The sequence below is a fragment of the Vipera ursinii genome (assembly GCF_947247035.1).
Source record: "Vipera ursinii genome assembly, chromosome: 7".
In the NCBI taxonomy this organism is placed as follows: Eukaryota; Metazoa; Chordata; class Lepidosauria; order Squamata; family Viperidae; genus Vipera; species Vipera ursinii.
The window spans coordinates 52,801,569-52,820,521 of NC_139521.1; the positions used below are offsets into that span (position 1 = coordinate 52,801,569).

General features: G+C 36.4%; 1 protein-coding gene across 7 annotated transcripts in view; it reads left to right on the plus strand.

The window, feature by feature from the left end:
- The window catches only part of TRIM2 (tripartite motif containing 2), a 60,831-nt gene that overhangs the window by 36,185 nt on the left and 5,693 nt on the right, over positions 1-18,953 (plus strand). For all 7 annotated transcript variants that reach the window (XM_083367969.1, XM_083367966.1, XM_083367968.1 and 4 more), the window contains 6 exons: positions 3,125-3,305; positions 4,590-5,313; positions 7,037-7,140; positions 11,620-11,787; positions 12,840-13,008; positions 15,930-16,000. In XM_083367969.1, the coding sequence (XP_083224095.1) occupies positions 3,125-3,305; positions 4,590-5,313; positions 7,037-7,140; positions 11,620-11,787; positions 12,840-13,008; positions 15,930-16,000 (1,417 nt within the window). The remainder of the gene's footprint in view (positions 1-3,124; positions 3,306-4,589; positions 5,314-7,036; positions 7,141-11,619; positions 11,788-12,839; positions 13,009-15,929; positions 16,001-18,953) is intronic.

Here is an 18,953-nt window from a genome sequence, read left to right on the forward strand (position 1 = left end):
TTTCCTTGTTTAGAGAATAGTCAAGTAAATGCTTAGAAGACATTGGTAGTATTCATATAATGACAAGCTAAGTTTTTTAAAAAGTTTTTTTTAAAAAAAAATTCTTAGGGTTATCCCATTTACCCAAATTTTCTAATTGCAGTTTAAAATAGGATGGAATAAATTTAGTTGACTGAAGGGTTCTATCAAACTTTGAGGTGCGTATTCTAAAACTAGGTGGAAGAAGGCAAGACTTGGTCCAGAAATAGTAATTTACAGGTAGAAAAATGCAAAAAAAGAACCAAACCTTTGATCCTATCTATCAGGGCCCATGTAAGAAAAACTGATAGGTGGATTTTGGGGCCCCTAATTTAAAAGTTAGTGGCAAAAAATGCAGAAGAATAAACAAGCCAACATATTGTAAAATTTATTGGCCACCTCTAGATGTAATTATAGACCAGACGTTTTCAGGATTTTGGCTCATTGGGAATGAGCAGCATGCTGTTGTTTGCTTCATAGTTATTCCATTGGGTTCCTGTTAGTAAGAATAGTTAAACAAACCCAGATGGTTTGATATGGGAGGACAAACCAGATTTCTTAGTTCCTTGTAAATGATATGTCACAGGCAGAACTGTCTGTTTTTGTTTAATGCCCATGCTGAAAGGAAGGGGCAAGTGGAATCAATTATGCATTGAGCACAAGGATGCTGCTTGTTCTAAGTTAAATGGGAATTTTAATGAATTCTAGCTTACAATTGCAAGTGAAATAGTTCAAGATTCCTTTACAATTGACAATATTTGTATTGTCTGAAAACTATAATGCTAACAAAATTTTAAAAACCACATGTGTATATAAATTAGCATAGCCCTGAAGATCACCAAGTTTGTATATGTTTCACATTTTGCTCTCAGCTACAGTTTACTCAATGTTTATAGTTTTACTGGGTTCATACAAAGTACTAAGGTATAATCAAACACATTCTGCTTTAGAATGATCTGTAAATCCAGTGAATATTTGTTTACAGCTTTTAACATTGGAAAAGTCAGCATCCAATCTACATTTATATCTATTTATTGATAACTATTATATATTATTCATGGGAAAAGATTAAATGTTCTTATTAGAAAGAATGGAGAAGCAAACATCTAAGGTCAAATCTGTAATATAGGTAGTCCTTGACTTATGACCATAATTGAGCCCAAAATTTCTGTTAAGTGAGATATTTGTTAAGTGAATTTTGCTCCATTTTACAACCTTTCTTGCCACAATTGTTAAATGAATCACTACAGATAAATTAGTAACACAACTGTTAAGTGGATCTGGCTTCCCCATTGATTTTGCTTGTCAAAAGGTAGCAAAAGATGATCACATAACCTTGGGACAAAGCAATGGTCATAAGTATGAACCAGTTGACAAGCATCCATATTTTCTTAGTGATGTATTAGGTCAGGGCTTTTCAACCAGTGGTATGGGTACCACCTATGGTACATTGGCACCTGGCAGGTGTTACACGACCATCCTAGAAAAGTGGTAGTGGGGGAGGGGAATGGCAGCACCGCACAAGCCTGAGCGAGAGATGGCTGGAGCTGCAGGGATGTCAGGGCTCAGCGGAAGCGCCAGGATCAGTGCCAGGCTCCGGCTGGAGCTCGGCACTGATCCTGGCACTTCTGAGCCCAGAAGAACTGCCCATCAGCTGGAATGTTGCAGCATCTCCAGGTTCTTGTGATTTACATTCAGATGCTTGGCATCTGATTCATATTTATGATGGTCACAGTGTCCCAGGGTCTTGTGAAGTGACCAAAACCTGCTGCAACCACCCAGCAGACGGGGGAAATAAAAACCAAACACCTCCCCACCCCCACTGCCAATCCTCAACAGAAATGCTCACAACAATGAAAACCTCAGACAGGAGGAAGAGCACCACTGGGTGGGCAGGCAGGTGTCTTGCTCGGCTGTGGCTTGGGGGGCATTTTTTTCAGTGCCATAGTAACTTCAAACAGTCACTAAGCCAACTGTTGTAAGTCGAGGACTACCTGTACTTCATCACTTTTTTCCTTTTTTTTTTTGGTCAAGTTTTTGACACCTTTCTAGGCGACTGGTGGTACTCGGATGTTGCCATATCCTAAAAGTGGTACAATGGATGAAAAGGTTGAAAAGCCCTGTATTAGGTTAAAAGCTTTACAATCAGACAATCGGGGGGGGGGGAGTTTTTGTCACTGAATACAGAATACAGCTAGGCTTCTCTCAGCTGATGTTCAAGGTTGCATAAGTCTTATTGTCTGGGCTCCTGGCCAAGTCTCTTTTCAACAATAACAAATTGTAGTATCAGGTTTAGCCAAAATATGTCACCCCTACCCTTAAAAGTTTTCTTTTAAATCCGAAGTTTTTATATAACCTTTTCAGTTTTGCTTCTTTCTTATAAGTAAAAACCGCAATCTTCAATAAGCATAGAAAATTTTTTAGTCCACAAACTTTAAAAAATAGAATTCCAATTAGGATCAAGTTATTCTTTCAACGTTTTAAACTCCCCTGGATAGTCAGTTGCCGCCATTTCTAGAGGGAGGGGTAAAATCCCCCCTCTCCACAGTGGGGAAAGGACTTAAGGCAGCTTATGCAGGTACAGAAAATAGTTAGGATTTAAGAGAAGTAGATCTCATCCACGCTGCTTTAAAATTGCCTGGTGGTGTGACTTTGGCTGTCTGCAGCCTAGTGACGAGCCATATTGCTGTGGCTGGTCTTTCGTCCGCCGGTTTGGAGGGCTGCCCTGGAACAAGTGGAAGAGCTACCGCCCTCCCGCGATCCAACGGGGGTATCCTCCTTGCTGGTTGCCCCTAGAGGGCGACTTTTGACCCTTTCCAAGGTCCCCCAGTGAAGCGAAACTGAACGCGGAAGAAGGAGCTTGCCTTCCAAACATCCATGGCGGCTGCCTCGGCAAACTGGAAGCCCACTAAATGAACTGTTGTAAGTCAAGGACTGCCTATACATTGCATTCAAACATAACATTGAACTATGACTTGGCACTATGTGTGTAGGCTCATTATGAGTATTATTCAAAGTTTAATAATTGTGTAATGATATGTCTTATGAATATTGAAGGGATGTTGTAGCATTGATATTTGAAATGTTAACTGCTTGTTTTTAATAGGCTTCCAGAGATAGATACTGCATTGCACTTCATATCTGAAATTATCCATCAACTGACCAACCAAAAGACCAGCATTGTAGATGAAATTCATTCCACTTTTGATGAACTCCAGAAGACGTTAAATGTTCGCAAGAGCGTGTTGCTTATGGAACTGGAAGTGAATTATGGCCTTAAACATAAAGTAAGAGCTCTGTTTTCATCATTAAAATATTTCTCTGTTTTTAATGACTGTATTATATCGTTAGGAAAAATGACTGAAATTCATATTTCCTTTAATGAAGGAAACCATAGAAAATATAAATGTGTCATAAAATAGCAATACTAGTGAAATTTTTCAGTTCGTCATTATGTAAAATCTAGTGTCTCGTACAAATAAACAGCTTCAGAAACATTGTTCTAATATACGTTGAAAGAAGCTGTAATTGGAGATGGTCTTAAATGAATATTTTTTGTTGAATTTTCAGGGTGTATGCTGCTGATAATTTTTAAAACCAAAAATTAAAACTTTTACACAAATGGTATCAGTAGTTTATCTGATTTCATTAGATACAGTGCATTATATCACAAAAAATAAAACCTGAATGTGTTTTATAATTATTTGGAACACAAAAATGATAATAAATAAGCAACAGGTCTTGACCATTAGAACAATATTTTGCCTGTACTTTCAGTCCTTAATATGCATTAAAATATAACAACGTGTAACTAGACATTTTACAGTTATTGTAAAATTGTATTGTATTGTAGAGTCAAATCTTTCCCATCTACTTAAAAAGGGGGTTAGTACATGTTGAAAGAAAGAATGCTAACGTTTATTTAAAAATACTTTCTTTGATGTGCATTCCTGCTGCCACTTAAATTTTAACTCTTGCTTGCATATGGAACTTTTAGTTAGATGTAGAGTTCCGACTAACTGCATAAATTTAATTTAACATATTTTCAATTCATGGAATATAAAGAAACATTTGCATTGCTCAACAGACTTTAGTTATAAATATGCAGAAATGCTATAAAACACATTGCACCAAAGAAGATGTAACTCTTAAAAGTTGTTTGAATGTATGTTTGACTTGTTGGCTTTTGTGTCTTGTATATTATGGGCTGGAACTGACTTTTCCTGGGTTCAGACATAAAAGTAATTATGTCTATAAGGCAAAATTGCTCAAAAATCTCATTTCTCCCCCCTAAGTGGCTAAAAAGCATATGAATGCTGAACAAGTCATTTCCAAATTGGTTGGTTGCTATTTTTTGGGAACTCTTTATTTTAACCTTGCTGCAATACAGACATTTTGGGGTAATGTTATTCTGTGTGCTTTTATGTTGACTCCAACAAATATGATGTGATTTTATTCAGTTTTGCACTATTAGATATTTCCCTGAGATACTAAAACTTGCCGATAGAAGTGCTTTTTGTTTTATTACTTGGAACTTCAATGAAATTACCATAGTATTTGCTTTTATCAAGGTCTTGCAGAATCAGCTTGATACTTTATTGGAGGGACAAGAAAATATTAAGAGCTGTAGCAATTTTACCGCCCAAGCACTCAGTCATGGAACAGAAACAGAAGTGTTACTTGTCAAAAAGCAGATGAGTGACAAGCTAAATGAACTGGCAGACCAGGAATTCCCTCTTCAGCCCCGTGAAAATGATCAACTGGATTTCATAGTAGAAACAGAAGGATTGAAGAAATGCATTCATAATCTTGGCACTATTTTAACCACAAATGCAGTGGCTTCTGAAACAGTGGCCACAGGTGAAGGACTTAAGCAGACTGTGATAGGGCAGCCAATGTCAGTCACCATCACAACCAAGGACAAAGATGGTGAGCTCTGTAAAACTGGAAATGCTTATCTCACAGCTGAGCTGAGCACACCTGATGGAAGTGTGGCAGATGGAGAGATACTGGACAATAAGAATGGCACTTACGAATTTCTATACACTGTCCAGAAAGAAGGGGACTTTATTCTGTCTTTGAGACTGTACGATCAACATATTAAAGGCAGCCCATTCAAACTCAAAGTAATTAGGTCAGCAGATGTATCTCCTACTACTGAAGGAGTTAAGAGACGTGTTAAGTCTCCTGGCAGCGGCCATGTGAAACAAAAAGCTGTAAAGAGACCAGCTAGTATGTACAGCACTGGCAAAAGGAAAGAGAACCCCATTGAAGATGATCTAATCTTCCGAGTAGGTAAGGAGTGCCTATTTTAAATTTTCATGGACTGCTGCTGCTTATAGCTGCAAACAGTGTTCATATTATTATTTTAGACTTGTAAGGACTTTGTCTTGTTAGAAGGATTTCCTTGCTAGTTCTCCATTGTAAATAGTCTTTCTCCTTTCATTTCTCTTGGGAAGTTCCACATAAGTGTTTTGCATCAGGTAATGATTAATTCTGAGTATGATTCCTCTCGTGATATAATTTGTTCCTGAAGCTAGATCAGTGTATGTTGCTGCTCAAATTTAGTGAAATTATAACAATGTTTATATTTCCTTTACTGCAGTTTTCCAGGCCTTTTAGGTGGTCCACAAATTGTTTGGCAAGAATTCTTGCCTTACCACTTTTTGTTCTGAGCTCAAGCAAACCGTTATATAATTTTACATATACCGTAACTTTTATATATAAAATAATTTTAGCATCCTATTCCTGAAATTTACGTATCTCTTTAAATATACATTACTTAATATGTGTGCTTTGCCCTTTACAACCAGCCTATGTAGCAACCATGAAAAGAGCAGTTAGTTGCAGAATTGCCAACAAGCTATCATTACAACTTCAGAAAGACGCATTTTTAATGAAAGAAAGGAATAATAGTATGGCATTTGGGAAGCCTTGGAGAGATTTCAGTATAGATCAGGGTAGGGAACCTTGGTTCTTTTATGACTTGTGCACTTCACTACTCAGAATTCCTGAACCAGCCATACACATCATAAAAGAGCCAAGGTTCCCTACCCCTGGTATAGATTGTCCTCACTTAACAATGGCAGCTGGGACCAGAATTTCCATCACTAAGTTATATAGTTGTAAAGCACAATGTCACATGACTGTGCCACTTAGTGCCAGAAATTCTGACAATTCTGGTTTCTGTTAAGTGAATAACCACTGGTCATTAAAGGCGGACATGATGTGATCAATATTTGCAATTTCCTGCCGGCTCCCCCATTGACTTTGCGTGCAGCAGGCCAACAAAGAAGATTGCAAATGATAATCATGTGATCACAGGACCCTGCAATGCGCCCAGACTATAATCACATGACTGCACATCACTGTATGGCTATAAGTACCATTCATTAAGCACCTTTGTAAGTTTGAATGTTTGCTGGACAAGGAGTTGTTACGCTAGGACCACCTGCATTTTTTTTACATTTTTTATAATGACTTTTCCGTCATATAACTTCCCATTGTAGTAGCCTCCTAGAATGCTTTTTCCAGATCTTACAAATGCACACAAATACATAGGAACTTAGTTGTTGGAGTAGAGAAAATATTAGAGATGGGATGACATTAGAGGCTCTGATGTGGTACAGGTAGTCCTCAACTTACAACAGTTCATTTAGTGACCATTCAAAGTTACACTGGCACTGAAAAAGGCTTTGAATATACATCACTTACTACATTATTGCACATAAGTGATTTACATGACTTACAACAATTTTTCACACTTATGACCATTGCAGAATCCCCGTGGTCATGTGATCAAAATTCAGATGCTTGGCAACTGACTCATATTTATGACGGTTGCAGTGTCCTGGGATCACCTTTTGCAATCTTCTGACAAAGTCAGATTCACTTAACCATGTTATTAACAACTGCAGTGATTCAAGAAAGATCATAAAATAGAGTAAAGTTCACTTAACAACTGTCTCACTTGGCAACAGAAATTTTGGGCTATCTTTTCTGTTTTGTTTTGTTTTAGGTACCAAAGGGAGAAACAAAGGGGAATTTACAAACCTTCAGGGAGTAGCTGCATCCTCAAATGGAAAAATATTAATTGCAGATAGCAATAACCAATGTGTACAGGTACAATTTTTGGTTTGTTTCTCCATTAAAACTTTTTATTAAATGCACAGGACTCACAACATGTATTAAAAGAAATGTATATCTAAAGTACCAAAATCCTGTGGAATTAATAATTACATTACATTTGAAATATAGCTCAAGTTGGAGTTATGCATTAAATTCTGCTGAATCCCAATTGTAACTAGACTAGTCCTGGCCAATATGTAGAATTACAATATATGTCTGCTCTTTTATACAGGTAGCCTTCAACGTCTGACTGGTTACTTAGCAATTGTTCAAAGTTTTGATAGACCCATCAAAAGTTATTTATGACCTGGATTCGACATTCTGATCCCCCCCCCTTGCATCATATGACTTTATTTGGATGCTCAGCAGCCAGCCAACATTACAGCCACATAACTGAAATTACATTTTTGCCAAAACTAGCATTTAGTTCTGGTTTCTGGAAAAAAATGCCTTAAAAAAAAGAATTGCCAAGTTCAGAATATTTTGGAAGAGAAACAGCACAAATGTCTAAGAATCTCTGGCAAACGTGGCTGTTGGCTCAAGGAAAATTGACATCTATCCTTTGTTGTATGATGTTATTCAGAATATATATTGTTTCCCCCTGCCTGAAAATGTGCACTGCTAATGTTTACCTTTTAAGCAAATGTTACTGATAGGGGGAAAACATGAATAAAGCTGTTCATGATAAGGATAAGTTATTGATAGGGAAAAAACATGAACAAAGCTATAAGCCTAAATAATTTGAAATGCTATTTTTCTTGGTTATTTATTCACTTACTCAGGTCACTATACTTTGGGATACTAATCCCATAGCAAAAGAATATAAGATGGAGACCATGAGAATTTCCTGAAATTTGGCCATGCCACAGTTCTCACTGATCTAAAACTTTTTAGGCTGTTTTTCTTTTTGGTACATAATGAACATTTTATATCTAAACATATTACTTTAGTTTTGATGGCTGCCTTACCTGTCCATAAGCTGGTTGTATATTGGGACTTTAATCCATCACACTTAATCATTGCATGTCATGAATCCATGGGACACTTTTGAAGGCCACTTGTAGTTAGTGCTATTTGCTTGTAGTTGTTTATAGTTGTCTCTTTTATAGCAGTGATCTTTAGAAGATACCTTGGTTCACCAACTAACTTCACAATTTTCTCATCACTTATAGTTTTCAGCATCCCTCCTTATTGGGTTTGCCTAGAGTCTTTGTCTTTAAATTGTTTATCTAAACATTTCAATAGCTCTGTATCACTTACTGAAAAATCAAAGGCTTGAATCTAGCATCTTATCTAATAGATAACCAATTTACACAGTACTAGTATCTTCCAGCACATGTCCAGCACATAACAATAAACAATATGTATGTAATGGCCTAGGACAGTGATGACGAACCTTTTAGAGATCAAGTGCCTAAAAACTGCCCCACCCTCCTGCCTCCCCCGACTCTACCCCCGCTCCTCCCTGTCCGCCCGCAGGGCCACCCACTGCCTCCATGGCCTGCCGCAGATTGCCCAGGTGGCCCTGCAACACCATGGCGGCCACGTCTGCCTGCGCCCTGCAGCAGCATCTGCGCGTGATGGGGCGCGAGGGTGGAGTCTTGTCCCTGCTGCCCAGCTGCCATGTCCTTGTATATATTTTATTGTTTTTTTAACAGAACATAAATCATTCAGTAATTAGTAAACAATATGTTGTCTGGGTAACATTTATAAAACAATCTTTAACAATTGATTTCTATAATCTATATTCCATATGTTAATTTCAGTTGATTTCCCCTTTCCCCAAAGTATCCTTTGCAAACATTAGATTAAAACAATTCTCATTATTTTGATAAACAACAATTAAGTATATACATAGTTTTTCCAATATTCCTATTAATCATTTTAGTTGCCTTATCATCCTGTTACCGTGCTTATTTCAGTTTATTTCTCCCCCCAAATTCTAAATATTCTTACTAGTGACAGTTTTCTCAACAATTAATTACATTTACATTGGTGGATTTAATTCTATTTTTCCCATATAAGCCCTCTCATAGTTTTATATTTCTTAAGCAATAGATTAAAAAAGTAGAAAGAGAAAAGAAAGACGAAAAAGAGAAGAAAAAGAAGAAAGAGGGGAAAAAAGACAAAAGCAATGAAATACAAAAAATAACATACTACTTAAAATATGTATCCCTTCTAACTTAATATATATTTATTCCCTCAATTTCTTATTCTTTTTAACCATAGCTAAGAATATATTTAATCTATTTAAACTTTAAGCATTCCATTCAATAGATCTAATAATCTAATCCTTTAACTCTAATTCAAAACACATTTTAATGCTTTTCTTATTGTCCCATTTAAATAACTAAAACGTTTACTTTAAATCATTTCAGCTTTTTTTTTACAGAAAAGAAAAAAAACATATTGTATTAGTTAAAAAATTCATCCCTCTAAAAGTAGTACGGTATATTTCAAAGTTTTTCCATTTCTTTAGCCATATTCAAACAAATGTTTCTTTTTTAAGTATTCTCTCTGATAGGTCCCATCATCTATTTTCTTGGTTTCCATTTTAATCTTTTTTCTCTGGCCATTGCCTTTCTTAATCAGTGTATTTTGCTGCATTATTCGTTTCTCTGTAAAGTATTTTTTCTCATTCTTTTTCTTATCTTCAAAATTGCTTGGACGCATTAAAATATCTCCCACTTGAATTAAATCATGATTTTTTTATTTTATACGGTTCTATCTCTATCCTCAGAATTATGTTCAGTCATCTCTGCTGTATTTTCCTGAGAAATTTCTTGGAGTGAAATTAAATTGGAGATAAGTTGATTCATACTCTCAAAGTTGTTCTGTATTTCTTTGTAGTTTAAAATCATTGTCCTTTGAAATGGTTGCTGCTTGTCATATATTTCCTCTTGTGAAGTATTCATTGCTTCCGGTTTTGTTAGTCTCACTTTATTTACACAGCTGTACTTTGAAGGTCAGAGACAAAAATCCTCACCCACCAGTAGGTGTCAGCATTTGCTCATTTTCAGATCTTTCTAGTCTTTTTTTTCCTTTCTAAAGGGTAAGTTTCACCACTTCCAATACCCAAAAGGAGGGAGTAGAAACCCCCTCCTCTTCCCCCCCCCTCGGAGATCTCTTATTTTTGGGACTTTCTTCTTCAGGAAAATAGGTAGGATAGGGAAAATCAATATTCTTACCCAGCTTCAAACATACTGTTTAAAATCAGCTTAATATAGAGCTTGTGACTTCCGTTGTTTTCAGCTATGGCTAGACAATGGAAATAGCTAGCCTTTTCTTCTGTTGGTTTCTGGAAGGCTTCTCCTGGACCGTTCGGGGAGGCTGCCATCTCTCCTAAGTCCCTGGGATTTTCTTCCTTCATTCCACCTTTTCAGGGTGGGTTCTGGCCCCTTTAGGGTCCCCAACAGAAAGAAATTTCAGCCAAAGGGTTTGACATTCTGAATCTTCCGACTGCTTCGCTGTAAACAGGAACAGGAAGTAGCTGCTGCCATGTCCTTGGTTGCGCTGCTCCGTGTGGACCATGCCCAGGGGCGACTGTCCTCGGGGGGGCTGTTGGTGAGGAGGGGGAGCTGGGGCTGGGGTGACAGTGCGTGTGTCCACAGAGAGGGCTCTGAGTGCTGCCTCTGGCACATGTGCCATATGTTCGCCACCACTGGCCTAGGATTTCTTTTCGGGATGGATATAAATAGCCCAGTGCCATTGGTATCAAACTTGCAGTGGCTCCTTGCTAGATTAACACAAATTACTGCACAGAATTAACTTCTAATTCAATCCACTCTTGGATCATTCATTGTGTTTCCATCTAATCTACTTCATGGATTAGCATTGTACAGGAAAGGTGGATATAATATAATAAATATAACTTTCAACAAAATATAGTTGTGTGGCATCTTCTTCCCTAATTCTCCCTCCCTCCCACACAAACATTATTCTGGATGTAGTGATCACTAAGTATGCTCCATCTTGGTTAGATTGTTTTAGAGATTTGTGGTCCCATTTGTACCTTTAAAAAGTTGTAGTTCTACAAATTGTAGTTTATCTCCAAGCCCAGCAATAGGTTGACAATCTAAGCAACAATATTTATAGCAGGCATGTCAAACTCGCAACATCATGTGACATCGCACAACATATCAGAACTTTTTCCCCATTGCCGGCAATGGGGTGGGTGTGGTTTCGGCGTGACGCATCTGGCTCACGGGCCAGCAGTTTGACATGCCTGACTTATAGTCTAAGCATTAAAACCATGGAACATATTCATACACTTTGCATGAGCTTCCTCTTCTTGTTTCTTATGGCAAATACATGTATGTTTGGAGTATTTTCGAAATCCCAAATGGTAACAGGAAGCAGAATTCCATATGCATGTTAAAAGCATGTCAATGTTTCCTATGTGTTTCAGTTGAATAATGAAAATAGTTGCATTTTACATGAAAGTTGCTATTGCTCTTTTCAAACAAATCATAGATATTTTCCACCGATGGCCAGTTCAAGAATCGTTTTGGTGTACGGGGAAGATCTCCTGGTCAGTTACAGCGGCCTACTGGAGTAGCTGTGCACCCTTGTGGTGATATCATTATTGCAGATTACGATAACAAATGGGTTAGCATATTCTCCTCTGATGGAAAATTTAAGGTAGGTTTAAAGTCAAAATGTAAAATACAAGGAAATTTATTTTCCTTTTTTAAAATTAATAATTAATGGATGGTTAAAGCTGATAAAGGGATATAATTAGCAAAATGAGTATTCCTCCTGTATTGACTGACAAGATGGCAACTAAGAGTGAAATTACAACTGTTTATTGTGGGACTAAGAGGCAGCAAAATGAATCCAGTAATTGTCAGGGTCTGATGGTTGCTTTATTGTCTCTTTCATTAAGTTCAGAATCTTTCCACATACATATGCTGCTATGAATATTTAGTCTTTCCTAGCATTATGATATTGTCTACATTTTTTAATACATTCTATAATAGTCACTATCTCTTACGTAGCTCACCTACCTCATAGGGGTTGTTGTGGGCAAAATAGGAGGAGGAAGGAATATTACATATGGTTGCACCTTGAGTTATTTGTAAAAGTAATAAAGGCAAGATTAAAAAAATCAATAAATGAATAGGCTCTTTATCACTGATACTAATTAAGGAGAAACTGTCCTTCAATTCTGATGTCAATAATAAAGAGCTTTAAAAATCAACACTGGTTTAGAAATCAATCAAAATCTAAAGAAGATGTTACTGTCTTGCAGAATTTTACACTCTTTATAGGTAGCTCTAGAGAATAATTCCTTGTCACATTCTGGACCTGCTGAAGTTTCTAGACTTTTTTTCAAAGATTAAAAAAAGTATGCAAAGCTTTTTCATTTGGAATTGCATACAAAATAAGAAGTTTCTCAGGGATGTGTTCCTATGAGTAGATACATTATTGAAATAACTACAGCAACACTATTATATGAACAAAGTTGGAAATGTCTGATTTTACTGACAATAGCGGAATGATGTTGATGGAATTTGTTGAGATGGCCAAATTACTTAGACATGAGACTTTGTCTAGATTTACTGATGCTTACAAACTCTTTATTGACTTATGTTATGATATATAATTTTGAGAATTAAAATAAAAATAGTACATTACAAAGAAAATGTAGTAAGAAAATAAAATAAATTTAATCTCTTTCTTTGCTTTCCTAGGCAAAAATTGGATCAGGAAAACTTATGGGGCCAAAAGGTGTTTCTGTGGATCGCAATGGACATATTATTGTAGTGGATAATAAAGCATGCTGTGTATTTATCTTCCAGCCAAATGGGAAAATAGTAACCCGATTTGGAAGCCGAGGCAATGGAGACAAACAGTTTGCAGGTAGCAATTGTTGGTTGATACATAATACTCTTTTACGTTCTTCATATGATATGGTTCAATGGTATTGAAGCTTACATAGAACAAAATGGAAAGATTAATTAAATTCTTTAAAATGTGAAACAATAAAGCAAGAAAATAAATATAAACAATAACAACAATAGATAAATTAATATATTTTGTGATGTAATATATGTGCTTTAAATTAATCTTAAATTATTTGTAGCAGCCTATGTTTTGGGGCTGCTTTGCTTACCAGGCTAAGAAAGTTTTCATCCCTGTAAAAATCTTCCCAAAACAAGCAGGTTGGAATGGAGAGTGTAGCACCTTTGGCCCTGCTTATTGAAGATCTACATTTCTTTAAGCAACACCATTTAACTACCTTCCCACCAACCATATTAATTCATTCAGATTACAGCAGTATTGAATGAATGAATTTCTCTGGTCTTGAGTATAAAGGATCAGTTTGGAGACTAGCCAGACCCACTATCCCATGGTCAAGGCTTTTCTCAATGCTTTTTACTATGTCACTGCTAATAATCATCAATGTACCTTGCAATTGGGACTTAAACAAATGACTGGATCCTTCAGATTTGCAAGAAAGTTTGTTTTATTGATAGGTTCTCCAAAGGGAGATATGATATTCTTCTTGAATTATTAAAACCTGTTTCTGGGCTATAGTCTACTCCCAGAATGGATGACATGAATTTAAAAGGTATAATAGTAGCTTTCCCAATCTGGTGATTTGTAATTGAATACTGCAGATGTTTAGTAAGTATCCAAGAAATAAATGTCTTTCATTTTGTTAGACATATATTGAATATGTTTTAAAATATTTAATTATTTGGTGTACAAGTTAATATGAGATGGGTTACATAGTACAGTTTAATGCTTGCATTTTCTGCTTAATATATTCTTGTTGCTCGTGCTATAGATAATGTTTAATCATCTGGGGAAATAAAAGAGTACTGAAATTAACTGAATTTTACATGACCATGTTTAATATTTATTTATTTATCAAATCTTGAGGACATTCAATTCCTGTACAACTCTGCGTGATTTATCGTTAAAAACCCAAACATACAAAAAGAACACAACTGTCCAAAATAAACATCAACCATAAATAGACCAGAACAAAGCCAAAACAGAATGTAGCTTGACAATCACCCTGCCCTCTAATAAAAGTGTTTTTAATAATTTCCTAAAAAACTTAAAGATGAGAATCACATGAAGCTCATTTTAGAGGACAGGTATTGCCATAGAGAAAGGTTACTTTATGAGTTCTGCAAACCATTCTGCTGGACCGCATTGGATGGGCAGAGACAACTGCAATAAATGGGCCCTCAAGATAGTCAGGCCCTAGATCATGAAGCGCTTTAGAGGTGATAATCTTTAGCATACATATTAATGTAAAGATCTGGCTTTGGAAGAAGCAATTCAAGCTAGTAGTCATATAGTCTGTAAATGTATCTTGTAGTTTCCCATGTTCTTATTTTTAGTGAGTTTTTAGCTGCCTAATTCTAAATATATTGGCTTGGTTTTGCACCTTCCTTGAAAAATTAATTTTCATCAAGTTATTTGAAAAAGAATTAAGCTATACATTAAGTAACCTAATATTCATGCAGTACTATTTATGACTATTATTATCTATGCTGCCTTTCTTATGATTTCAAAATTCAAAAAAAGGGAAGTAATTAGAGTCTGTGGTTATATAGGTGGAGGCATGGTATGTAGAGCAGGGGTTTACATGCTAGCAACCAGTCCACACAAACACGCAAAGCTCCATCCACGGGATGCAGGCAGCACACAAAACCACGCCCCTTCCAGTCCACGGAAAAACCTCTCTCCAAGGAACTGGTCCCTGGTGCCCAAAAAGTTGGAGACCTCTGATGTAGAGCATCCTTGGGAGATAGATCAGTATTACAAAAAAAAGAAAGAAATTCCAATGTTCCTCTTCTGATCTATTAACAGCATCAGATATAAACTTATGAATTAATATTACTAACTACAAGAAGATCTTACAGCTGAAAAAAATATTTCCTGGAACCCAATCTGAAGTACAGCTGAACAACCAATTTCATAATTTATACAGAGAAATAGAGTTATAGCGTATCCCATCACACAGTAGTCAAATTTTGTAAGCAACTTTTCAAATTCTCGACCAGACTGTTTGTTTATACCAGAATATAAATTTATGTAGCAAAAGTTTCCTGCTTCATATATCTGAATTTTCCTCAGATTCATGGAAATTCCAAAGACTGAGGGAGACAATGGTAGTCTCATGTTCTTATTAGCTTTTGAAATAGGGAATTCAGTTAAGTTATGTCTTTGATTTTAAAGCAAGTTGGCTCAACAATATAATAGTATTAGCGGTAATTGATGTAATACTATTATTACTACTTTGACAGTATTGACCCCTGGGGACCCCTGGACAAGTCCGTGCATTTTTCTTGCCAAAATTTCAGCAGTGCTGTCTCATTGCCAACTTCCTAAGACTGAGAGGGACTAGTTGAAGTTTATCTAGCTGGCTTTCATGACTAAGTTGGGACTAGAACTCACAGTCTCCTGGTTTCTATCCTGATGCCTTAACACAGAGGTAGGCAGCCTTGGCTCTTTTATGATTCGTGGACTTCAACTCCCAGAATTCCTGAGCCAGCAGAATTCTGGGAGTTGAAGTCCATGAGTCATAAAAGAGCCAAGGTTGCCTACCCCTGCCTTAACACCACACCAAACTGGTTCTACTACTACTACCACTATTTTGTCAAAATAGATAAATATTTTAGTCTAAAATTAATCTGTCAGATGAGAATGATGTGTTTTGGGGGTTTAGATTTTTTTTTCTGGTTCTAAGAAGATCATTCCTATCATCACCTCATCTTTCTCTATTATATTGCTCTTTATTTACTTTCCCGTATTTATTACAGGCCCTCATTTTGCAGCTGTCAACCACAATAATGAAATTATTATTACTGATTTCCACAATCATTCTGTCAAGGTATGATGCTACTGGTTCTTTAAACTTTTTGTATTCATTCTTTTTTTATAGTCTCAAACTGATAAAGAACTTGTAATTAAAAAAACTGTTAAAAAAAGCAAAAATGGATACTCCAGTTTTAATTAAATTTGCAGATTATATTAAATTACTAGAGTAATTAGTACATATTAAGTCACCAATTTTTTAAACTTTAAGGGATGATGTGGTTGACATCGTTTTTATGTTTAGCAATGATAATATATTGTTTGTTTTAGCTCCAAGAAATAAAATGAATGTTCCTTAGATTCATTTTGCACAATTATTGTAAATTATTAATAAATACAATAAATATTTATTCTTGCTTAAACTTACATTTGAATTATATTTATATAGTTTTAATGTATTATTTGTACACCATTTAGGGTCACTCTGTGAGAGAGGTGGGCAATTTCTAGATGTGATAGGTCGGTGATAGATGTAGATAGGTGGAAGAAAGATAGACAGACAGACAGACAGATAGATAGATAGATAGATAGATAGATAGATAGATAGATAGATAGATAAAGAAAGAAAGAAAGAATTCTGATATATTATTTTTGATTTGACTGTTTAGAGAGCTTAGCTCAATTTAGATGACCCTTAGTTGCCTAAACCATAATGGAGATTCAGTATCTTTTTGTTTTCCTTGTGCCATCCCCCTCTCCATTTTTCTGTTACTTTTCTGAGGATGCTTCTAAACAGAACAATGAAATATAGCACTCTTAATATAACAATAATTGTAAGAAACACAAAGATTAGTTGAGGTTGCGCTACAAGAGAAGGCTACTATCAAGCACCATTAAGCTATATAATGTTATTTGAAAATAAATAACCACTGTAGAATCTAGGCGATTCTTCATTGTCTTCAAAAATTATGTAGGAAATAATTGTGGTTTTTTTGTTTGTTTGGATTAAAAGGAAGACATTGAATTACAAGAATAGACATTGAACAGGTTGCTAGCATACTGGCTCAGCTGGAGAACAATGTTTTTGACAACTGAATAATGTTAGAATCAGCAGTTGTTTAGTTGTGCAGGATTTCCTAATTTGAAAGGAATGGTTGGGTATATGGCCAGATTCCAATACAAGACAAAATAAAGAAATGTAGATAATTGTTTGAAAAATCAGAATGTACTGTCAATTAACAGTTAGAAGAATGCTTCTAATTAAGTTCGTAGCTCTTATCACATTTCAACTTCTCTGTGGCCTAATACCAATGCTTTTGGTGTTTTACCAAGTGTGCCAATAATCATCTACCAGTTTATGCCATAATCTTTTAATTTAGCTTTTCAGATCTTGACCGTTTGTAATCTTCTCCAAATCTTTGTCTTCTATGATTCCCTGGTTTTGCCACATCAATTATCCATATTTCCTTTTTAATCGCAATTAAATCTAGTGTGTTACGTTCAAGAAATCCCACAATATTTTAACTTATTCAGTTTCAATTAATTTTTCAGTTATATGTTCCCAGTAATTTTTCATCACTGGCACGTGATAATTTTCACAGATGTTCCAGTAAATAATTTGGGCTACTGTGTTACTGCATTGTTTTTAATCAGCTTGTGTGATCTTTGTACAAGCTGAATACAGTGAGGGGAAAAAGTATTTAATCCCCTGCTGATTTTGTATGTTTGTCCACTGACAAAGAAATGATAAGTCTATAATTTTAATGGTAGGGTTTTTTAACAGTGAGAGACAGAATAACAACAAAAAATCCAGAAAAACGCATTTCAAAAAAATTATAAATTGATTTGCATTTTAATGAGTGAGATACGTATTTGATCCCCTATCAATCAGCAAGATTTCTGGCTCCCAAGTGTCTTTTATACAGGCAATGAGCTGAGATTAGGACCGCTCTCTTAAAGGGAGTGCTCCTAATCTCAGCTTGTTACCTGTATAAAAGACACTTGTCCACAGAAGCAATCATTCAATCAGTTTCCAAACTCTCCACCATGGCCAAGACCAAAGAGCTGTCCAAGGATGTCAGGGAAAAGATTGTAGACCTACACAAGGTTGGAATGGGCTACAAGGCTATCATCAAGCAGCTTGGTGAGAAGGTGACAACAGTTGGTGTGATTATTCACAAATGGAAGAAACACAAAATAACTGTCAATTTCCCTTGGTCTGGGGCTCCATGCAAGATCTCACCTCGTGGAGTTTCAGTGATCATGAGAACGGTGAGGAATCAGCCCAGAACTACACTGGAGGATCTTGTCAATGATCTCAAGGCAGCTGGGACCATAGTCACCAAGAAAACAATTGGTAATACATTATGTCATGAAGGGCAGAAGTCCTGCAGTGCCCCCAAGGTCCCCCTGCTCAAGAAAATGCATGTATAGGCCCATCTGAAGTTTGCCAATGAACATCTGAATGATTCAGAGGAGAATTGGGTGTATGTGTTGTGGTCAGATGAGACCAAAATCAAGCTCTTGGTCATCAATTCAATTTGCCGTGTTAGGAGGAGGAGACTGTGACCCCAAGAACAACATCCCCACCATCAAACATGGGAGCGGAAACATTATGCTTTGGGGGCATTTTGGGGCTAAGGGGATAGGACAAGTTCACTGCATCAGAAGGATGATGGATGGGGCCATGTACCCTCAAATCTTGGGTGAGAATCTCCTTCCCTCAGCCGGGGCATTGAAAATGGGTTGTGGATGGGTATTCCAGCACAGTCAAGGCAACACAGGAGTGGCTCAAGAAGAAGCACATTAAGGTCCTGGAGTGTCCTAGCCAGTCTCCAGACCTTAATCCCATAGAAAATCTGTGGAGGGAGCTGAAGGTTTGAGCTGCCAAACGTCAGCCTCAAAACCTTAATAATTTGAAGAGGATCTGCAAAGAGAAGTGGGACAAAATCTCTCCTGAGATGTGTGCAAACCTAGTGGCCAACTACAAGAAGCGTCTGACCTCTGTGATTGCCAACAAGGGTTTTGCC